The sequence below is a fragment of the Ammospiza nelsoni genome, chromosome 6, assembly GCF_027579445.1.
Source record: "Ammospiza nelsoni isolate bAmmNel1 chromosome 6, bAmmNel1.pri, whole genome shotgun sequence".
NCBI classification, from domain to species: Eukaryota; Metazoa; Chordata; class Aves; order Passeriformes; family Passerellidae; genus Ammospiza; species Ammospiza nelsoni.
Window position 1 is genome coordinate 18,320,840 of NC_080638.1, and position 20,254 is coordinate 18,341,093.

The following is a 20,254-nucleotide window of genomic DNA, read 5'->3' on the forward strand; positions in this document are numbered from 1 at the left end:
CAGGTGCTGGCCAAAATAACGGGACCCACCAGGTTCAACCAATGCCTCCAGCGATCGCTCCAGAAATCCTCATCCCAATGGCAGCTGTGCCCCACAGGCAGGCAGCAGGTTTCCTGAAGCTCATCAGCTTGACCAAGATGGGGCAATTTGGAGAGCTCGTGGGACAAGGTACAGCCCAGTGTAGAAATGCCCTCTAAAATGTTTGGGATGGATCACAGATGGGGGGGGTAGCATGCACCCAGGGCAGCAGGGTCCTGTGTGAGGCCATGGGAGGATGGAAGAGGCTTAGGGACAGAGCGTGGGAAGGAGTTGGTGCAAGTGAGGTGCCAGTGACATGACACAGCGATTTTACAGAAGTTTCATGAACACGAATATGACGGGAGAGGGACAGGAACCTCATCACAAAGCTAGGGGTCCCCCACTCCAGCAGTGCCCAGCTCGTCCCACAGGCTGCTGCTTTCCCATCCCCACAACTAGGCACAAGCAAGAACAGAAAACAAGTCACTCCAGCCCCCAGGACTTGGAAAGGAAAATGTCTGTAAATCCGATTTAATTTTTATTGTTTTTCTAGCAGGTCTCGTGGCTCTGTAGGAGCTCTGTCGCGGCAAACTGGGCAGAGATTAGCTGTGGCCTCCTGAGTTGGTGGCGTGGCACCTCTGAGCCCCGTTACGACACTCCGGTGGTGGTGAAGAGCCCATCCCAGTGCTCAGTCTGCATTTTGAGGAAGGGGCAGACCTCAGGGAGGGCTGGTGGCCGGTGTCCCCCCAGGCTCTGCCCTGCACCAGCATCATTCTCAGTGGCTGCAGGTTGCACAGTACCACCACAGTGCATTTTGAGGGGTGGCAGATATGGCTTGAGATCCCCTCCCGGGCCCCCACTGTGCTTCCCAAAAAAGCTGTGGCCTAGGATATGCCCATCTGCTCCAGAAACACCCAGCTCAGAGGGATTGGAAGGATGAGTGTCCCAAAGTGGAGGTGTCCTGAGGCCAGGGAGAAATATGGGGCTGGGGAGCTGCCAGGGCCCTCTGGGCAGGGGTGCACAGCGACACCCTGAACCCTGCACAGCGGTGACAGCGGGTGGCAGAGTGGCCGAGATCCCTGAGCAGCCGAGCCCCGCGAGGAACTGGGGGTCTGCTGCCTGGGGCTGTGCGCGTGTCCCGCGTCCCCCCTCTCCACTCCCCAGGGAGAAAAAACGCCAGATAACCTGGAAAGAACAAAAAAAAACCAGCCCAGCAGAAGGAAGCTAAAGGCAGTCCAGAACGGGGCACGCGCGGCCGGGCAGGCATCTCGTGACTGATTTCACGGTGTTTATTCCCCTTTCCCGGAGGCTGAGTCACGGCCCGAGGCGCCGGGGGGTCAGCCCGGGGGGAGCCGTGAGGCGGCGCCCCCGGCCCCGCGCCCGATCCCCGCTCCCCGCTCCCCGCCCCGGCCCGCCCTCACGTGACGCCGCTGGTTGCAATTTTAGACCGTCAGCTGACTCCAGAAATCCGCGGAGAGGGGCCGCTCTGCCTACAAAAACAGGGACGGACAGCGGGAGCGGCGTCGCGGCCTTTCAGCGTCGGGACCTCCAGCCTCTGACCCCTCACCACCGCCGCCAGCAGCGCCATCGCCGCCATGGGCCCCCGCGGCCTCCTCCTGCTGCTCGCCCTGGCCGGGTCCTGCGCCGCCCTCATCAGGTGAGCGGAGGGGGTTCCTCAGGGGCTGCTGAGCCCCCCGGGTTGGCGGGGGACATGGGAGAAGCACCCCCGGTGCTGCTGCAGCGGTGCCCTCCGAGATCCTCTAGCAGCCCTCCATAGCGGGTGGCTCCCCCTCCATCGGGGAGGGAGGGGAAGGTTCGGAACATCCCCCCCATCTTGCGCATGGAGGGACCTTGCCCCAGCTTCCCGTACATCTGGTGACCCTCTGGCAGCCCGCCGGCCTTTCCCGCTATCCCCTGGCTTTGGGAAAAACACTGGACGCAGCGCGGCGAGGGGCATCTGGCATAAGGCGCTGGCAGGAGCCCAAACCTCACCCACCTCGTACTGGCGCGTCCCCTGTTTTGAGTGGAGCCCTGCTGCCCCCTTTCCCTAGGTATCCCTGCCCTGCACAACCCCTTTAACAGGTGTGTGTTTGCCGTCCCCACACAGGATCCCCCTGACCAAGTTCCCTTCCATGCGGCGGATCCTGAAAGAGGCGGGCAGTGAGATCCCAGATATGAATGCCATCACCGAGTCCATCAAGTACAAGTTGGGCTTTGCCGAGGCGGGTAAACCCACTCCGGAGATTTTGAAGAACTACATGGATGTGAGTAACAACCCCCCTGCAGACCATCCCCTGCACTGCAGCGGACCCCAGCACAGTGTCACTTGTAGGGGTACCCATCCCAGGGAGGGTGAGACATGCCGGCCTGCCACCAGCCAGGAAGGCAAAGGAGGGAGAGATGTTGATCCTCTAGGACAGATTAACGCATCCCCGTGGCTTAGTGAGTGGGTACCAGAAGGTGCTTCCCATTATTACTAAACTAAAAATACTAATACTAGTAATTATAACAATAACAAACAACCCACTGCCACCCAAGCAGGAGCTTTTCAGTTTGTGACCTATTTCCTTTCCCCTTTGTCACTAATTAACAATCATAAATAGGGGCCTGCTCACTTACAATCCTTCCTATCATCTTCTGGCCATTTGGACTCTATTTTTGACAAGACAGGGGCATAAAAATCATGCTCCACTCCTTGAGGATGCTAGCTTACTATGGTCCTGGGGATGCAGGACCCTTCCTCTCACTATCCTTCGTCTTTTGCACTGCCCTGGGAAAAGCCTTTATCTCTACTTTCTTGTCAGCAACTTAAGGAGGAAAGCGAGCTGGGTGGTGGCGGAAAGAGAAGCCAGATAAAGGGTATGAAGTTTGCCCTTGCCCTGCTGCCAGACACGTGTGGGGTTTACTATTTCAGGGTTCCTTACCGGGCAGAGTAGGATATGAGCATTGGCTGGCAGAATAAACCTGGGCCCAGGTATTTAGGCATTAATTCAGCGTATGTTCCCCTGCTGCCCTTCCCCAGCGGTGCTTGTCACCCAGCCAGCGCCGTGCTGTCCTGGGAAGGGCCACCGGTGTTTCAGTTGGCAGTGTTGAAAGCCAGGGCGAGCGGTTGTGTCACGGTGCTGTCTCTTGCAGCCACCGGCTCAGACCGCCACTCAGGGCAGCACTGTTTTCCCTTGTCACACAGGCACCAATCCAACCTGTGGTGGCAGATAAAGGACTGCTGCGTCCCTCCCAGCCTGGCTGAGAATACTTTTGCTGCCAAATGAATTCTCGGGACAAACCCCACTAGCCTGCCTCATGTGCTTCCTGCCCTGGGACCCTTCATGGGTCTGTGTATGTGACAAACAGAGCCACTGTACCGGGGGTTAATTTTCAAGCCCCAGCAATAATTACAGAACCACTGGAAGCAAGTGCTGCCTCCCCATTATGGCTAATTGCGATGTTGCAATGGATTGTTAATTAGTGAGCAAGCCTTGCAAACTGAGCGCACAGGAGGTGAACAGCTTTGATAATCCTGTTTTCTTCCCTTCCCCCCTTTCCCCCCCTCTTTACTGAGTACACGTGGGGTTTGGAAAGGCTACTGGCTGACTTCCCTTGCTTCTCCAGCCTTCTCTCCAGAACCCTGAACCAGGTGCTCACCAGTCAGGATGCAGTTCCCTGCTTGTTTGGGAGGACTGGGGAAAAATGAGTCCATGTAGCACCTGCCTAGCATTCTCCATTCACCCTCACCTCTGTGGAGAGAGGGATACTTTGCCAAGAACTCAGCCATTCAGGTTTCTTCCAGTCTCAGCAAAAATGTAGTCTTAGAGCAAAGGTGTATCCATCAGATACCTGTGCTACAGGGACTTCTCCCAGTCTTTCACCCTGGAGGCCTAAATCCATCTCTGGTGGTGCTGCTCATGCTCTTTGCTCCCACCACTCCTCCAGTCTTCCACCTGTCGAGACTGAGCATTTGTTTATTCCCCCCCATTCCCAGAGCTCACCAGCATCACCAAAACCCCCAGCAGCTGTACCTCCACCTGCAGTGGGCAGTGCTGCTGCTTTCTGCAGCCCACAGTTTCTCTGCAAAGCCACGAGCAAAGCAGCTTCCCAGCCAGTTTCAGCTTTTCAATAACGCAGGTGTTTTGCTTGGCTTCCTTCCATCATTTTTTCTCATCCTTGTAGTGAACTGCTAGCCTGCAGACCTTCCCCCTTCTCTTCTTCTCTGTCTCCGTGCCCCAAATGTCCTCCCCCGCACACGCCCATCCCACTTGTCCTCAATTTATCCTTTTCACACCCGCTGTAATGAACGCTGAAGGGGAACCTCCCTTCCAGAGGAAAAAGGCTGGGAACCCATCGATGCCAAAACCAAGAGGAGGGCAATGTCTAGATAGGAAGCTGATCCTCTATGCAACCCTAAGAGATTTTTTGATCTCTAATCCCTGCTTTCAGCCAGCTGCCTCTGCTCATGGTTCCCTTCTGCTTTGCAGGCCCAGTATTTCGGTGTGATCGGTATCGGAACACCCCCCCAGAATTTCACCGTGATCTTTGACACTGGCTCCTCCAACCTCTGGGTGCCATCCGTGCACTGTTCCTTACTGGACATCGCCTGCAGTAAGTGTCACGGGTGCCAGAAGCTGCTTATCAGCTTCTCCTTGCTGCAAAATGCAGAGCCTTGCATTGCAAATGGAGAAACTGAGGCAGCAGTGTGAAAGGACTTGCCAGAGGCTGATGGGCTTTTTCGGGTGAGAGCTGGAAATACAATCCCAGCTTCCTGCATCCATCCTTCATTAGTCCTTTCCTGGTTTTTTTCTTTTCCAAGTAACCCCTGTACAGGGCCAAATTTTCTCCAACAGCTTCAGCCCTACAGCAGGGGAGCAGCATCATCGGCTGTGATGTTTCTCCCCAAATTATAGACCAATGCTGCTGTTATCCCATTGCGCAAGGCTGACTTTTTTAAGTCAGCCTCTTGCCAGATCTGATATAAACTGTCCTAGTTTCTGGTTTATTGCTGCACAGAGCATGTGTGTGCATGTTTATGGAGTTATAATTAACGAGAGCCAGGTAGGCACAATGAAATGAGAATGTCTTAGGGACTGCAAGCTTTTTTTTATTCTGTGGCATTCCTATGCAGTAAACTTCCACAGCTGAAGATGTAAAACCCAGCTATGGCAAAATGCCATTCAAAAACGGCTGGTTGTGCTGCTTTAGCAAAGTGGAGAAACCTGTGGAGTCAACAACTGCAACCATGAAAGGCATTCCACAGTGCTCATTGGGAGTAGAGTGGAAATTTGGACTTCTTGTACAGACACCTTCTCTTTGCATATGTGAAACAAGATTTAGGACGCTGACAGGGTGGTGAGGTTCAGACCTGGTATGCCTAGGGGGTTCCTCATTTGTAGCAGGGAGATGGTTTCTCAAGGCAGTGCTTTGGGAGGTGCTGGGACCAAAGGGCTCATTTTATGAATATACAGGGGGCTGAACCTCCTGCCAGACTGGAATTCAAACTGGGACCCAGACAGCCTAGCTGGGAAACTCCTTGTGTAGCTCTGTCACTTTGTGCAGGGTTCAGCTGGTTCATCCTCAGCTGCTGTCTGCACCCTCAGCAGCCAGCCATGGGACTGCGCTGGCCAGCTCGTGACTTGGGAGGAGTCTGGGGAGGCAGAATCTGCCCACCCATAAAACCAGGGATATCCTACAGCTCCCAACCCAGCCAACGGGAAAAGCAGCTTAGGCTAGGGAAAAGCCCTTCTCTGAAAATAAAGGGATATTTTGAGTTCTTCCTGTACTAAAAACAATTTTTGAAAAATTTCCAGCTACTCCTAGTAAAAGAAATGCGTAAGTCCATGAGGTGAAAATGTTCCTGCCCCGAGCAGACTATATTTAAAGCCACCCTGGTTCTCCATGGCATGTGGAGGGATACATTTTGCTCTGCTGACTAACACACCACACCAACCACATAACCTCTAGGCTTTTAATACCCAGTGGCCAAATCGGATTTAACAGCCTGAATTGGATCTGCCCACCTAATTCCCCAGACACTGGAAATGCTTTGTTAAGCAATCTGGGCTTGGCAAACCCTGGGTTCAGGCCCATCTTCTCATCATTGAGTGTCCATTTGTCTGGATAAACTGGATGGTGTGGGGCTAGGTTTTGGGGAACGTTAGGTATAAAGGAGCACTAATGCTGTGTGTCCCCTTGTGTCCCCTTTCCCAACTGCAGTGGTGCACCACAAGTATGACTCTTCTAAATCCAGCACCTATGTGAAGAACGGCACCAAGTTTGCCATCCACTATGGGACAGGGAGCCTTTCCGGGTACCTCAGCCAAGACGTGGTCACGGTGAGTCACGACTGCCCAGACTGCTTTCAGTAGAGAGCTCGGAGCCGTTCGATTTCAATGGATCTCCTTTCTTGAGTGTCCTGCTCTTATAAAACATCCTTCAGTGCTGTGTTTCCAAGTCCTTTGAAATGACATGGTAATGATGTCTGTTAAGGTAGCAATAACCATGGCAGGCTGAGAAGGGAGAAGGTATTAATCTGCAGGTCAGCAGGCTTGGAGTGGGGACTGCTCACATGGTGCCCCTTCAAACATCGTCTCTGGCCATCCCTCCAAAGCTTTTCCTGGTGACCCCAAAAATTTACCAGCCCAAGCATATTCCAACACCACTGCACGGACTGCTGGTGGTGCCCAGCTTGTTCTTGGCCAATATCCCCACATTAGTGGATGCCCACATGGGCAGCTGCCCAAACACAGACCAGGAAAGGTCTCTTTACTGCCCCATCCTGGTCTCACGTCATGAACTGGTGCTTATGCTTATAAAGGCTGGGTAACACCCTGGGGGTAGTCAGTGTGCAGCTTGAGTTACCTGTGTGGTGGTTGCTTTACAGTTTGCTTTTCAGCAAGCAAAGCCTGAGCTTTCTGTCCTGTGAAGGACAAGTGCCTTTCATGACTTCCTCTCAGGTACAGATGCTCGGGAGAGTTTGCCAGCTGCCAAACGTCAGGGGTGCATGTGCTCTCAGATTACTTGCTCTCCTGGCAGGGATAAGAGCATATGTTTGCTTTGCAGGGGGGGGGAAACAAAGCAAAAGTTTTGAATAAGCACATAAATCTGGGGATTTGGAGGTTTCTATTTAGGTTCAGCTAAAAAGTATTGGTTTACCAATTTCATCAGAATCAAAATGTATCCAGGAGAAGCTTAAAGTGTGTGACTCTTGCAGGATGCACTCTTTAGCCAATTCTTACAGCATGAAGATTTCAGGCTAACCTGGAAGCATCAGCTGTTGCCTCTATGCTGCATCCAGAGATGGATGCAGTAAGGCAAACAGCAAACTTCATTGTCCTTAGAAAGTGTGGGCTTAATGCAAGGGCTGAAATGAGTCAGAAAGAAGATTGCCATTTTTTCTCTTTTTTTTTTGGTTTGTAATTGTCACCCTAGTCCCTGTTTGCTGATTAGTTCTCCATTTCCCAGCAGCTGAGAGGAAGGATTTTGTGTCTCAGTTTGTTTGGGAAGTGGGGATGCCTCTTGTCAGACAGCACAGCTTGTACCGTTTGGTTTCTGTCTGCAAGAAGAGAAACCTCTTCCATGGAGCTGAGCAATGTCCCACTTGTAATAGGCAGGAGCAGGGGTGACTGAAGGTCAGGGACCTTCTGCTTAGACACATGGATGCATCCTCTGCATGTTGTAGGCAAGCTCCCAGTCAGGTATAGTCTTGAAAGAAAGACATTGAAATAACCTTCAGGGTGATCCTCCTGGCTCCAGCCATTCTGGCAGGTGGAAGCAGCCACAGCAACCTCTGGTAGCCCTGACATCTGACCAAAAGATGCTTGTTGGCAGGTAGTCCAGAGTCCCTCAGCCCTAATGGTTTTTTGAGAGGGTGATGAGCTCATGTCAAACATCCTCTCTCATTCTGTGGAGGAGCAATGCCCTGTAGCTCCGCACTCTGCAGGGCTGCTTGCTCTCCAAAGAGCAGCAGGTTCAGCCAGCCCTCTGCTGCTCAGACATCTCATCTCTTTATCACAGCCCAACCTTGGGATGTCCTTTAAGGACAGCAGAGGAAACTTAGCTGGCCATGGGGCACAGTGTCTCTCCCATGACTGCAGTGCAGATACACTGCACAGATTACTTTCCTTGCCTCTCCCTTGTGCCTCTACATCCCAAGCCCTGGTGCCAGGCTGTGCCTTAGAGGCCCTTATTTCTTGGTCTGCCTTTGCCATCCAGTGCTTAACTACTGGCTGAGCCACCAACAAGGAGGCCAGGCAAGCTGTGGAGTGCTGACACCCATCTGCAAAGTGCTGGAGGGTGGCCACCACGCAGCTATCCACTGGTCATGGTTTTTGGTTGCTCAGTTTCAGGGCAATAGCCAGCCAAGAGACAGAGACAAAGGATCTGTGACCTGGCAGGAGCACTCTGCTAAAGATGGTCTTGGGTTTCAGCCCTGCTGAAACCAAGTGCAGGCAGGGTCTGTTGAGAATATCCATGACTGGGCAGAAATCTGCCTCCCCCTTGGGATGTGCAAGCAGAGCAATATTCAGACACACCTGACACTCAGTGTTATCAGTCCATTGCATTTTACTGTAAGCAGAAGCTTCACTGAACTCTCCGAGCCGCTGAGGATCAGTGGTGCCAAGGGGTGGCTTTTGTGAACCCGGGCTGTACAAGTGGGGCAGGCGCTGGCGAGCGGATGCGTTGCTGTGCGCGCTTCCCCCACATCCTGCCCTGTGGCTTTCAGCTTTCGCAAGGCTCGATCGCCCTTTCCTAGTGCAGTCCTCCAATACCATTAAAGGCAGCACTGCTGTCCCAGCCTTGTGTTGTCTAACCCTGGGGGCATATTAGTAATTTACAGGGATCGTTATCTGCCATCAGGTAGGAGAGGCCAGCTTGTCAGTCCAGCCTGGCTCACTACAGGGCTGCTAGCTGCAGGCTGAGAGGCTGAAATTGTCCTAGTGTGGATGCTAAAATTGCCTCTGGTCAGCCAGAAGCTCACAAGCCTCCTGAACTGCTAGAGCCAGAAGCCAGCAGATGCATCCTGCTCCCCATCAGCAGAGCTATCCTCCTTTCTCTGATCATCTTCTTTCTGGGGATCTGCCCTTGGAAGGCGTTTCAGCTTTCCAGTGGGGAATGCCAGTCCTTCTCATGGCTGGCAAGGGAGATGACCTTTGAATTCTCAGTACTCTGCTTGCTATTTTCGTGCTTCATACTCAACCTCACTTTCTTGTCTGGGTCTTCTCCGCTTTCACAGGAGGTCTCTGCAGGCTGGTGGCTCTTCCAAGAGATTCAGCAATGTCCTGGGGTTGTTTCTTATGTAGGGGAGATCACAGGGATTGTGGGCAGAGATGGGAGGGATTTGTGCTCCCAACCGAGGATGTGTGGAGCACCCAAGGAGGTAGGATACACAGATGACTTAGAAGATGTACAGAGTGGGGAAGAAGATAAAAGGAACAGCACAAGAGCTTTTCAGACTGGGAGGAAATGATGAAGTATGTGATAGAGGAGGAAGTGGAGGAGGGACAAATGGATATGGGTCCTCTGTGGAAAGAGGAGGGGCTGCAGAACAGCAAGGCCAGTGCTGGGACACTGCAAAAGGCTAAAGGGATTCTTCTTTAAAGTATGCTGGGCTTTGCAGGGATTTGGGAGGTTCCACTGAGCCAGAGTTGCCAGTCTCTTCCCCTGACAAGAGTGGTTTCTGCAGCTGCCTGCAAATGCAGTGGTGGAAGCAGGCAGGAGTGTGGCAGCACACTGAGGGATGTGCTGCGGCCTGTGTTCAGTGAGGGTCTGTTACCACCCAGGTCCCCTGAGTCAGTTTTCTTTACAATCTGCTTTTCCCTTCCCTCCCCATCTCCCCACAGCTTGGTGACTTGAACATCCTGGATCAGACCTTTGGGGAGGCCACAAAGCAGCCAGGCATGACATTCATCGCTGCCAAGTTTGATGGCATCCTGGGCCTGGCATTCCCAAAGATCTCTGTGGAGGGCGCCGAGCCTTTCTTCGATAACGTCATGAGACAGAAGCTGGTCGAGAAAAATATGTTCTCTTTCTACCTGAACAGGTAGTGTTGGGTTTGGTGGCACACCCCTGGTTGCAAGGGCAAGCCCAGTGGGCTTTCCTCTGTTTTCCAGTAGCATCTCTTGTCATCTGCTGTTTTACACTCTGGACAGCACTTCCCAGTTGAGGAAGTCACAGCAAGTTCTGCTTGCAGGAACAGTCAGGCCAAAATCTCTTATGTTTGCTGCTCTGAAGTAAGGAGAAGGAAGTAGAAATGCAGTTCTTTTACTGATAAAAAGCTGGGTGGATCTCTGACCAGATTTCTTAACTGATGAATAGACAGAGGATGTTTCCAGAGGAAAGAGAAATAGAAATAAGCAGGGCTGTGTTTGTGAGATTAATATTAGTGCAGTCCCCTTTATAGAGGTGAACAGCCCTAGTCTGCTGCCAGAATCCGTAAGCCAGGTGGTCACCACCATGTCACCTCCTCAGCAAAGGTGCCCCCCATCAGTCATCACTAATGAGGGGCCAGTGCTCTCTCACCACCCTGGGAGATGCTCCTCTGCAGCTGCCAGCACCTTCCCACCCACTGCTGCTCCCCACAGGACACCCCATCACTTTTCTGGCACCATGGCAGCGACTCTGAACTACTTCAGCCCAAAAAGTAGCACGCCTAGGGCAGAGAGGGCTGCTGCTGGCCATTCAAGCACCAGCCCTCCCCCATCACAATATTTCTTCCCATCTGCTCAGCAGTGAGCTCTTATCTGATGGTAACCTTGAAAGGATTCACTTCAAGGCTGCTGGTTGGCAGAGTTGAGTGCAGATAACCTAACCCTGCATCAGCTGTGTCCCGCCCTGCACAGGCACTTTTTACAAGCTGATTCAGGAAGTCCCTGTGTCAGTGCCTGGTTCCCCTTTGCCATCCCCCTTCCCTGCCATGAGTTTCTTCAGGTTTCTGTGAGAAAGTACCAGGTGAAAAGCTGCAGGATGCTTTGGCTGGGCCAAAATATTCCCATTTCCCCATGCCAGCCTGTTTCACAGTACCTGTCCTTATATTGATAGAACATAGCATGACATAATTTATCTGTCTCCAGTACTGTTAATGCTGTGCTTCACCTCTAAACACCCCAGCACATGTTTTGGGAGGCATTGAAGCAGGTTGTTCTCACCCTGTCCTTGATGTTCACAGGTTTGGGTGTTGTTTTTCAGAGATCCCTCTGGTGAACCTGGCGGTGAGATGGTCCTGGGAGGGACTGACCCCAAGTACTACAAGGGCGAGTTCAGCTGGTTTAATGTGACACGCAAGGCCTACTGGCAGATCCACATGGACTCGTAAGTTCCCCATCAACCTGACTGCGTGCAGGGGGTCACATGTGCTGACAGCACATGCCTGAGGCTTCAGTGAGACCCTCCTCGAAAAGGAATCATCCCTGCAACACATCCACACCAAAAAAAGCAGATTAAATCCCACCCTAGGGCTGGATTGTTTGTCGCTGGAAGGAGACAAAAGGCAGAAGCCATAAGGAGATGTTCCGCAAAATCCTTTCCTCTTGTTTGTGCCCTGACCCGTGACCTTTGAAAGGATGCCTGCTGCATCCCTGCAAAGCAGAGCAGAATGCCAGTGTGTGCTCCTTGCAGGCAGGGCGAGCCCCATAGATGAAGCCCCAGTTGTGCTGAGCTCTCGGCAAGGCCTGAGCTGCATGGCTGTCCTGCACACGGCTCCGGAGGAGCAGGATGAGGCCTCAGGAAGGCAGCCCTTGACTGAAGGGCACGGCGCAGCAATCAGCGCGCATTGTTGGAGGCACAGGGGAGGAGAGCGGGCTGAGCTGACGGCCGCCAGCCCCACGGTCTATTCTGAGCTCTCCCACGTGATGGGAACTTAAAAGTGCCCTGTGATCAGAGTGTGTCCTTTTCCTGGGAATTGCATCCCTCCCCAGCGCGGCGTTTGAGTTCTCATTTTCCCCCAGAGCTGCAGCGTTGGCAGAGTATGGCAGACCCTTGGCGAGCAGGCTTTGTCTTTCTGCGCTGCTGTGAAATGCAATGCGGGCGAGGAGGCCAGGCAGCTCCTGGCTTGCCTTTTCTCTGCACAGGAACCCTTCCCTTGCCCATGGCTGTCACAGCACCCTTTAACCCTTTTTTTCCTGCAGTAGCACAGTACTGTAAAAGTCCATAATTCATTGTCCTTAGCTCTCTCCCATGTCCATTAGCTGTGACACTAGCTCTGGAGTGCTGGTAGCAGGCAGGGTACGAGGCAGCATCCAGGCTCTCTGCAGAAATGCAGTTACACTTCAAGGCACCTGCTCAGTCACGAGCAGACAACAGAGAGCCAGGGGGTCTGTGCATTGAGTTGGTGCTGCATCAGTGTTTCTGAACATCTGTCCTTCCTGGATGGGTGTCTCTTACAGCCCTCCCTTGCTTGCCTGCATACTGCTTCCTGCAGCCTTCTCTGGGAGGCCTTTAAGAGTTGTCTAATGTCTGGGCATCTCTCCCCAGGGTGGATGTTGCCAATGGGCTAAGCGTGTGTGAGGGGGGCTGTGAGGCCATTGTGGACACAGGAACTTCACTCATCACTGGCCCCACCAAAGAAGTGAAGAAGATACAGCAGGCCATTGGTGCAAAACCACTCATAAAGGGAGAGGTGAGGCCGGGCTGAAAATGTGGGTGTCTATGGCCATAACAGCACCTATGCTTGCACCCTACTTTGTACCCAAATGCTTGTTGGGACCCTAGTCTTCTGCTCCCTCTCGTCTTAGTTCCCAGGCTGTGCTCCTGGAAAAGCCACTGGCACAGCAGAGACCCCTTCATCTCTTCACCCTGGGCAGCATGCACTGCCCTACTCATGCTCAGGGTAGAAAGCCCAGGTCCCATGAACTTTGGAAATCTTTGAGTCACTTCTGCCACCCATCTCTGGATGGTGGAAGAGAAAGGATCTGAGATGCAGCTGAGACAAAGGATTCACATTAATATGAGTCCAGAGACACTTTAATTAAAGAATATTTCATGCAAATGGCAATACTTTGTGTGAAAGTTTTCAACCATCAAAGCTAATCTCACAAGACTTTTCCCTCCCTAAAATTTTGGAAGAATATGGATTATAAAGACCCTGTAGAAAAAAATTGCCTGTTCTGAAAGCTCTCCCAAATCAGAGCCATGAGCATTTGTGGGGCTTTTCTTTAGTGTCAGAGACCCAAAGCTGCAGCAACAGTTGGCTTAGACCTGCCATCATCCTCAAGGCTTGCCATTGTCTGTGAAACTGGTTCTGTCTGTGTACTGAGACACAGCTGCCTCTCCTCTGGTAAAAACCCCCAGCCATGCCACATCAGCTGTGGCATCCTAGGACTCAGCAGAGCCAAAAGCTGAATCCAACATCCCTTGGCTCCATGCCTATCCATAAAGCCCTCTTGCCCCTCAACTTGGAGCCCTAGGCAGGGAGCAGCTTGCTTATCCCAGCTCAAGCTTCTGCACTCTGAGCTGAGCTGGTTTTAGGGAAAACCACAGCAAAGATGTGACTCTGCTCAAGGAAGACTTTGGGAGAGTGTGGGAGGTCCTATCTAAAACCTTTACTGTTGCAATTTCAGTACATGGTCCCCTGTGAAAAAGTGCCAACGCTGCCTGTCATCTCAATGAAAATAGGAGGGAAGTCCTTCAACCTCTCAGGAGACCAGTATGTCCTCAAGGTACGTCCAGGCAGATTTTTCCAGCCTTATGCTTCTTCCCCAAGGCCTGGCTTTTGCTTCCACTGTGACAAAACACAAGAGCAGCCAGAACAGTGCTGGAGCTGGTGCTCAGGAAAAAATCTGAAAGGTTGGGGTGTCAGGGTGGTGGTACTGCAGATGGATCCACCTAACTTCATCAAAGTCTCACAGGAGTAAGACCCCCTGCATAGTGCTCGTGAGGAATAGCACGATGGTTAAGGTAGGGGAGGCAAGCTGTTGCATCACTTCCAACAAACATTTAGCTCTTTTCTGCTGTATTCTGGTGCCATGAGGCCAGTCTTATTATAGCAGAGGCCACCAGCCTGTCATTTAAGCTGTCTGAATGAACTCACAAGGACCATCTTGTGCAGCCCTTCACCAGTGGCTCTAATTCAGAGCTGTGTGGGCTGGGAGGTTTATGGCCACGTGCAGCTTTGCTTGATGCTTTTGTGCCTAAGGGAGGGAGAGCTGGGTTTGCAGTTGTAGAAGTGGTGGGTTGGGGTCACTTTGGCAATCTGTGGATCTCAGTCTGGGAGAGGCTGGAGCGAAGGCAGCCTTGCAGGTGTTCTTGACAAGCCTGCAAGGTTGAAGAAAGGGAATGGCCTGCTTAAATTGAAGCTCTCACTCTTCTTTTTAGATGACTGCACAAGGAGAGACTATCTGCATGAGTGGCTTTTCAGGCCTGGACATCCCACCCCCCGGGGGCCCACTCTGGATCCTAGGAGATGTCTTTATTGGACCCTACTACTCCGCCTTTGACCGTGACAACAACCGTGTTGGCTTTGCCACAAGTGCCTAAACAGCTGCCCCCCACTGCCTCTGCCACACACACACTTAAACACACACACATGGGAGCTGTAGAGAAAGGTTACCAGTATTAGAAGTCCAGTGAGTGGAAAGGAGAAAGAAAAAAAAAAAAAGGAAAAAGAAACAGAACTAGATTTAAAATTACATGGAAAATAGTCATTAGTGCCCTGCTAGCTACTTTTTCCACTCTGAGTAAGTGGTGCTGGGAGGTCTCTAGCTGACAACTCCAGCTGGAGTAGTCCCTTGCTTTACTGCTAGGTCTTCAAGTAGTTCTTTTTGAGAATGATTCTCAGAGCTAAACAAGGCCCTCTCACATCTCCCAGCACTGGGGTCCTTCCTGGGGGGAAGGGGAGCAGCTGGCTGAAGCCAGCCCCTGGCACATCTGTTCGTGCAGAGAGGCTGTGCTACATCTCTTGGGTTTGGTCTTCTGTGCTGGGGGAGAGGGACGAGGGAAGGCTGTCCTGCACATCAGTTCTTACTGCTTTTTCACTCGTGAAGTGGGGGAGTGGATGGCCTGGGAGAATCTGTCTTTATGACCCCTCCTTGGAGGTTGAAGCAGTAACCAGTAGGTCATTTCTCAAGGAGTTTGTGCTAGGTTTGGTCCTAGGAGAGCATGTCCTGGGCTACAGCGATGGGGAAGCATGGTAATGTGCCCAGAGGGCGAGTTTCAGAGCCTGAGGGCTGTGGTGGTGTGTTTTGTTTAGTGATGGCATTAGTGAGAGAGCTGGGAGGCATGGTGTCCACATCCCTGACATAATGGGACATGGGTTTGTAGGGGGGCTCTAGGCAGTGGGACTTTTCAGTCAGTATGAATATTAAGGGGGTCAAGATAGGTTATAATAGAGGTAACTTGAATGCAGGGCCATGAAGGTCCAGCCTTCTGCTGAGCAAAGTCATGTGGCACAAGTTCTCTTGAGTTTAGTGACCTTCTCCCAGGTTCCCCAAACAGTAGATCTTCCCAGCTTCAACCACAGCCAGTGAGTTGAGAATAATGTTTCCTGAAGCAACTAAGTGATCTACAAGCTGAAATCATTCTGGTAAAATCTGTGTTTGTCAGCCACATAAGAGCTTTTGGAAACATGATTCACAGCATTTGGCACTGCCCAAAACTCAAGAGACAGTTGGCAGAACCAGCAAACCTCCTGGGCAGGAGGATGCCATGGTAGCTGCTGGACTTACATTCGCTTTCCCTGCTGCCCTGTCCCAAAATCCAACTGCCTTTAACACCCTCTGTACCTGCTTTCCACTTCACTAATGCTGTTGAGGTCTGTTATGTCCAGCTGTGTTGCAGAGAGAATGAGGCACAATCCTGCTTTGGATTTGGCTGATTTAGCTGTGCACACAGATCCTCCCAGAGAGCTGGGGTCTGTGCATGCAGAGCCCCTTGCTGGGCTGGCACTGGTAGGCAGATACTGGTGGAGCTGGGAGCATGATAAAATTAGTTTTAAGCAGTACTGGAAAGCAGAAGAGAGCCTGCCAAGAATCCGAGGCCCTAAGCTGGGAGTAAAAGACTCTCTTCATTTGCCCAGTGTGCTGGATCAGGTCCTGAAGGGAGTGGCAGCAGATAAGGAACAAAGCTTGGAGTGGCAGAAAGATAAGATCCGTGGCGGCCATGACCTCAAACCAAGCTAAACAGATGGCAAAATCCTGCCTACCCAAAATTCACTCATAATCCTGCCAGCAGTAGCAGTGGGGCCAAGAAATTTCTTGAGAAAGGTCTTTGGGCAGTGAGTGAATAGACAGTTTTGCCCAGTGGAATAAGTTTGGCATTATAACCATGCTTCTCCTTGGGGGGTCTGGCATAGACAGTGGGGACAGGCATAGGCACACATGGGACACATGCTTTGTGCCCTACAACCCCAGATGTGACAAATGCTGCTCCCCAAAGCTTCCTTCTGCCTCCTCATAATCTTCACCTGGAGCTCTGCATCTGGACACCAAAGGACATCTGTTTAAGACTGGTCAGAGAACAGTAGCATGTTACCAAAAAAAAAAATCTTCATAGCTGCTCCAAAATTAGCAAATATTCAGCACCTCTCCAGAGATCTTCAGTTTCACACCAGTTAAGTGCTCCGAGCTCCTCCAAGTTCTGCTACATCCCTTCCCAGCCCCAGGATTTCTTCAGTATGGGAAGACAGAGTTGGCCTCTTGGGTCCCTGGTGAACACATCACACCTGATGTGAGGTGGAAGCTTGACATGGACCTGGCAGTGGCTTTTGAACATCTTCAGGATCAGATTGAAGTGGGATGTGCAGCACAGCCCCAGATGGAGCCCTTGGGCCGTGGCTGTGCTGGGCGTGGTCCCAGCACAGTGACTCCAGGGGGCCGGGTCTGTCAGCAGGCAGGAGGCAGCTGCCTGGGAAAGCATGGCCCAGAGTGATTCTCTGAGTGACACACTAGGATAGGCTGGAGGACCAGTTCACTGCAGTCTTCCCTGAATAGGTCTCTTCCCCCTGTTATGTTATTTGCATTTTTAAACCGATCTCTAATCGTGTGACTGGTTTTTTAAAATTATTTTGCTGTCAGAATTGTCTCTTCACAGAAAATTGAACAGAAAATACAGTATTTTCCCCATTAACTCTGAGAGTGGTCATTCTTTTGCGGTTTGAGATGACAAATTTTGTGGGTGTGCAGAGACTGTATCTCCCTGACCTATTGTCCCTGGACATCTGATTGCACTCTTGTGTGGACTCCTGTGTGTTTCAGAAGGGTGTCTCCCCTTCTCTCTGATAAGGAAACATGCTAGGACCTTGTTGGATTTGTCATTTTCAATGGATTAAAACATAACCTCTGCAAGGTGACATGACAATGCCACCTGCCTGACGCAGCCCCACTGGGGCAGCGAGCATTCCCAGTGTCCCTGCTAGCCTACAGCCTTCTCCTGGGGCCACACCTTCCCAGCTGAGTATTGCCAAGGGTAGTCCATTTACAGGGAATCAAGCTGTCCCCTGATCATCTGGACCCGTTAGAACAAGCTCCTGCTTAGGATTAGAATAAGTTCCTGTTTAGGATTTGGAGTAGTCCTGCAGCAGCCAAAGCAGAACTTCATTTCTAAGTTTGGCCGAAAATCAGCTAAGGTGTGAAGTCTGGGGAAGTCCTGTAGCCCAGTGATGAACATGGTGTAGGGTTTTTTCAACAATGTAGGAAAAATCCATCCCTCTTGCCTAGCTGTGTAATTTTTAGTCCCAGCTCTGCTGTATGGGAGCTGGAGACTGAAGCGGAATGAAGGCCCCATGTGCCAGGTGGAAGATAACAGCTAATCCCTACTTTGAAAAAAGCATCATCTACATAAGCAAGATGGATGCAGCCAAGTCCCATCCCATCTTCTGAGCACAGATCTAAGCACACAGCTTAGCTGATTTCCCTCCTGGCATGTCCTGAGCCTCTGTTCCCCCAGGATGCCTAAATTCCCCAGTCAGCTGTTCCCCTATGTTAAAGAGATGGATTTAACCCAAAAGGGCTGGCTGGATCCTGAAAACAAATCATGCAGCCTACTGTTCCTCAATAGCCCAAGGGGAGAACAAGTCATCTGCTGCCAAATATTTATTGACAGGAATATGAGGGCCCTATTTCTGCTGGGGGGATTCTGCCTAAGTCTTCAATCATGCCTTGTGTACAGAACATTACATTCCAGTGGGAGCAATCACAGCCTTGATCTTGGCCAAGAGCGGGAGAAGCCAAGAGCTGGAATTGCCCACCCATGCTTTTCCAGCAGGGAGCAAAGCACACACCCTGCCCCAGGAGCAGCCTGAATGCAGCCCCACACTATCTTGCCCAGAAAATCCTCAGGTTTACTTCAGACCCCCTGTTTACTGCACCATCTCTGCAGAACTCCATGCACATGACAATTTGGTATTTCACTCTTCATTGAATGTCTCCATCGGTGCAAAAAACCATCAAATGTTTCATTACATGTCCCCTTAAGTAGTAGGGGGCTTGGCACTGACCCCCAGGGCTGTCTTCATGGGCCAGATCCTTCTCCATTTCTGGGCTTTACCAAAAGCCCATTAAACCAGTGGCTTCCTTTTCCTGCCCAAGGAGAGGGAAGATGAGACCCCTCATTTATGGAGATGACTTGCTCATCTGGTTGGCTCAGCAATTTGTTCATTTGGGAAACTATTTTTACTCACCATGAATGACTAAGCACATCGTTTTGGGGGCTGATGGCTTTTCCTTTTTCCGCTCTTTCTTGGATTTGTTTATTTTTAGGTTTCTTTGGGAGGGAAGAGAAGCAGAGTGCAGAATGAAAGCTCAGAGAACGGGAGACAGATCAAGGGAGAGTGGGAAGATTGGATTTACCCCTCAGAGTCTCAGGCTGCCTGTTTATGGAACTTAGCAACCACTGAGCATTTTATAGGGGTAATAAGGAAAGGAGCATTCAGGAGGCTGTGGACTTTTTCCTTCAGAAATAAAAAAGCAAGGTTAGGTTCTGCTAATGGCTTCTGAAGAGCTTGAGTAGGATTTGAGACAGGAGATTTTCTCACAGGTCTTACAGCATTTGATGATGCTACAGCCCACATGTCTCTAATGTGATTATGTGAGAATTGCTTTGGGGCAGCAAGCATCCTTCTGTTCTGTTTGTCCCGTGCTTAGCACAAGGGGAAGCCAGCCTTGATGCCACAGTAATGCAGGCAATTATTCATACTCACCCCACCTTTTATTTGAAAGGAAAGTAGTCCTAGACCATATGGTTGAGGGCATGCATGCATGACCTTTGAAGATGCTCAGAAAATTGGAGGAGGGTCAAAATAATGTAGAATATTGAGGGGTTTTATTCCTTCCATTTTTTATGTCAGTTCCTTGAGGTCACATGAATGGTTGTTGAACCAGTGATGCTGCATATATGCCACTATGGTCCACGTGCTAAACCTCTCACCACTCACACTTAACATTGAGGAAGATGATGAATCAGTCACCCAAAGACCAAAAAGTGCTCTGCAAACTGTAGGGATGACCTGATACCTGGAGAAGAGGAGAAGCAGCCATTCAACCTCCCTGACCTTTCAGTCCTGTTCATACCAGGGTATGTGACTGTCTCTTGTTGATCTCACATCCCCCTACACCACCCTGCTGCCTCCTCTTGCCTGCTCCAAACCTTCTCTGACCTTTTTCTCTGCTCACCCTCCATGCCTTCCTGACATTAAGAAGAGGAGCAGCCTTACCCACAGAACTTTCCCCAGACAAACAAACAGCAGGCTCATCAGTAGCTCCAGTCTGCATCCATGGGATTTCATTGTTCCTCCTGAGCCTGCAGGGAGGAGGATGCTCTGCACAGCTGAGTTTGTCCAAGCCCTCTAGAAAAGCTGACGACAGCTGGCCATGGCTCTGCCTCTCCTGCAAACCTCTTAGTCCCACAGGAGCATCACGCTCACCCTAGCACTGCCTCTGTTTCTTTGCAGCTTCTTGGGGAGAGATCTGGATCTCATCACAGGCAGCCGTAGCAGTAATAAAACCTTCTTTACTTTGGCAGGACACACCACCACTCCAGCAGCGATAAATCCTGAACCAGAGGGCAATTTGTCCTTTTTTAACCAATGCAGGCTTCAGAAGGATTAAGTTGGTCTCATGGAAACTGGACCTCCTCCAGTCTCAGAGACCTTTGGATGTGCAAGAAGTTGCCCCACATCAGACCAACCCACAGGGATGAACACAGGGTGGGTGCCCTACACTGGAGCCAAACCTGCCTGTGACGAGCTGAGTGAATTACCATCCTTTTTTCTTAGCTCAGCACTTTGTGGGTAGGCTTAAGGCTTTTCCAGAGGATTTCC

The 20,254-nt window shown here is 51.2% G+C and overlaps 2 protein-coding genes across 2 annotated transcripts in view; one reads left to right on the forward strand and one right to left on the reverse strand.

The window, feature by feature from the left end:
• TNNI2 (troponin I2, fast skeletal type) overlaps nucleotides 1–20,254 on the reverse strand; it is a 422,570-nt gene that overhangs the window by 36,474 nt on the left and 365,842 nt on the right. The window lies entirely within an intron of this gene.
• On the forward strand, nucleotides 1,040–17,064 carry CTSD (cathepsin D). Its single transcript, XM_059474128.1, has 9 exons — nucleotides 1,040–1,675; nucleotides 2,126–2,282; nucleotides 4,491–4,614; nucleotides 6,223–6,341; nucleotides 9,849–10,048; nucleotides 11,194–11,316; nucleotides 12,478–12,622; nucleotides 13,563–13,661; nucleotides 14,317–17,064. The coding sequence occupies exons 1-9, from the start codon at nucleotides 1,614–1,616 to the stop codon at nucleotides 14,476–14,478; spliced, it is 1,191 nt and encodes a 396-aa protein (XP_059330111.1). The 5' UTR covers nucleotides 1,040–1,613; the 3' UTR covers nucleotides 14,479–17,064.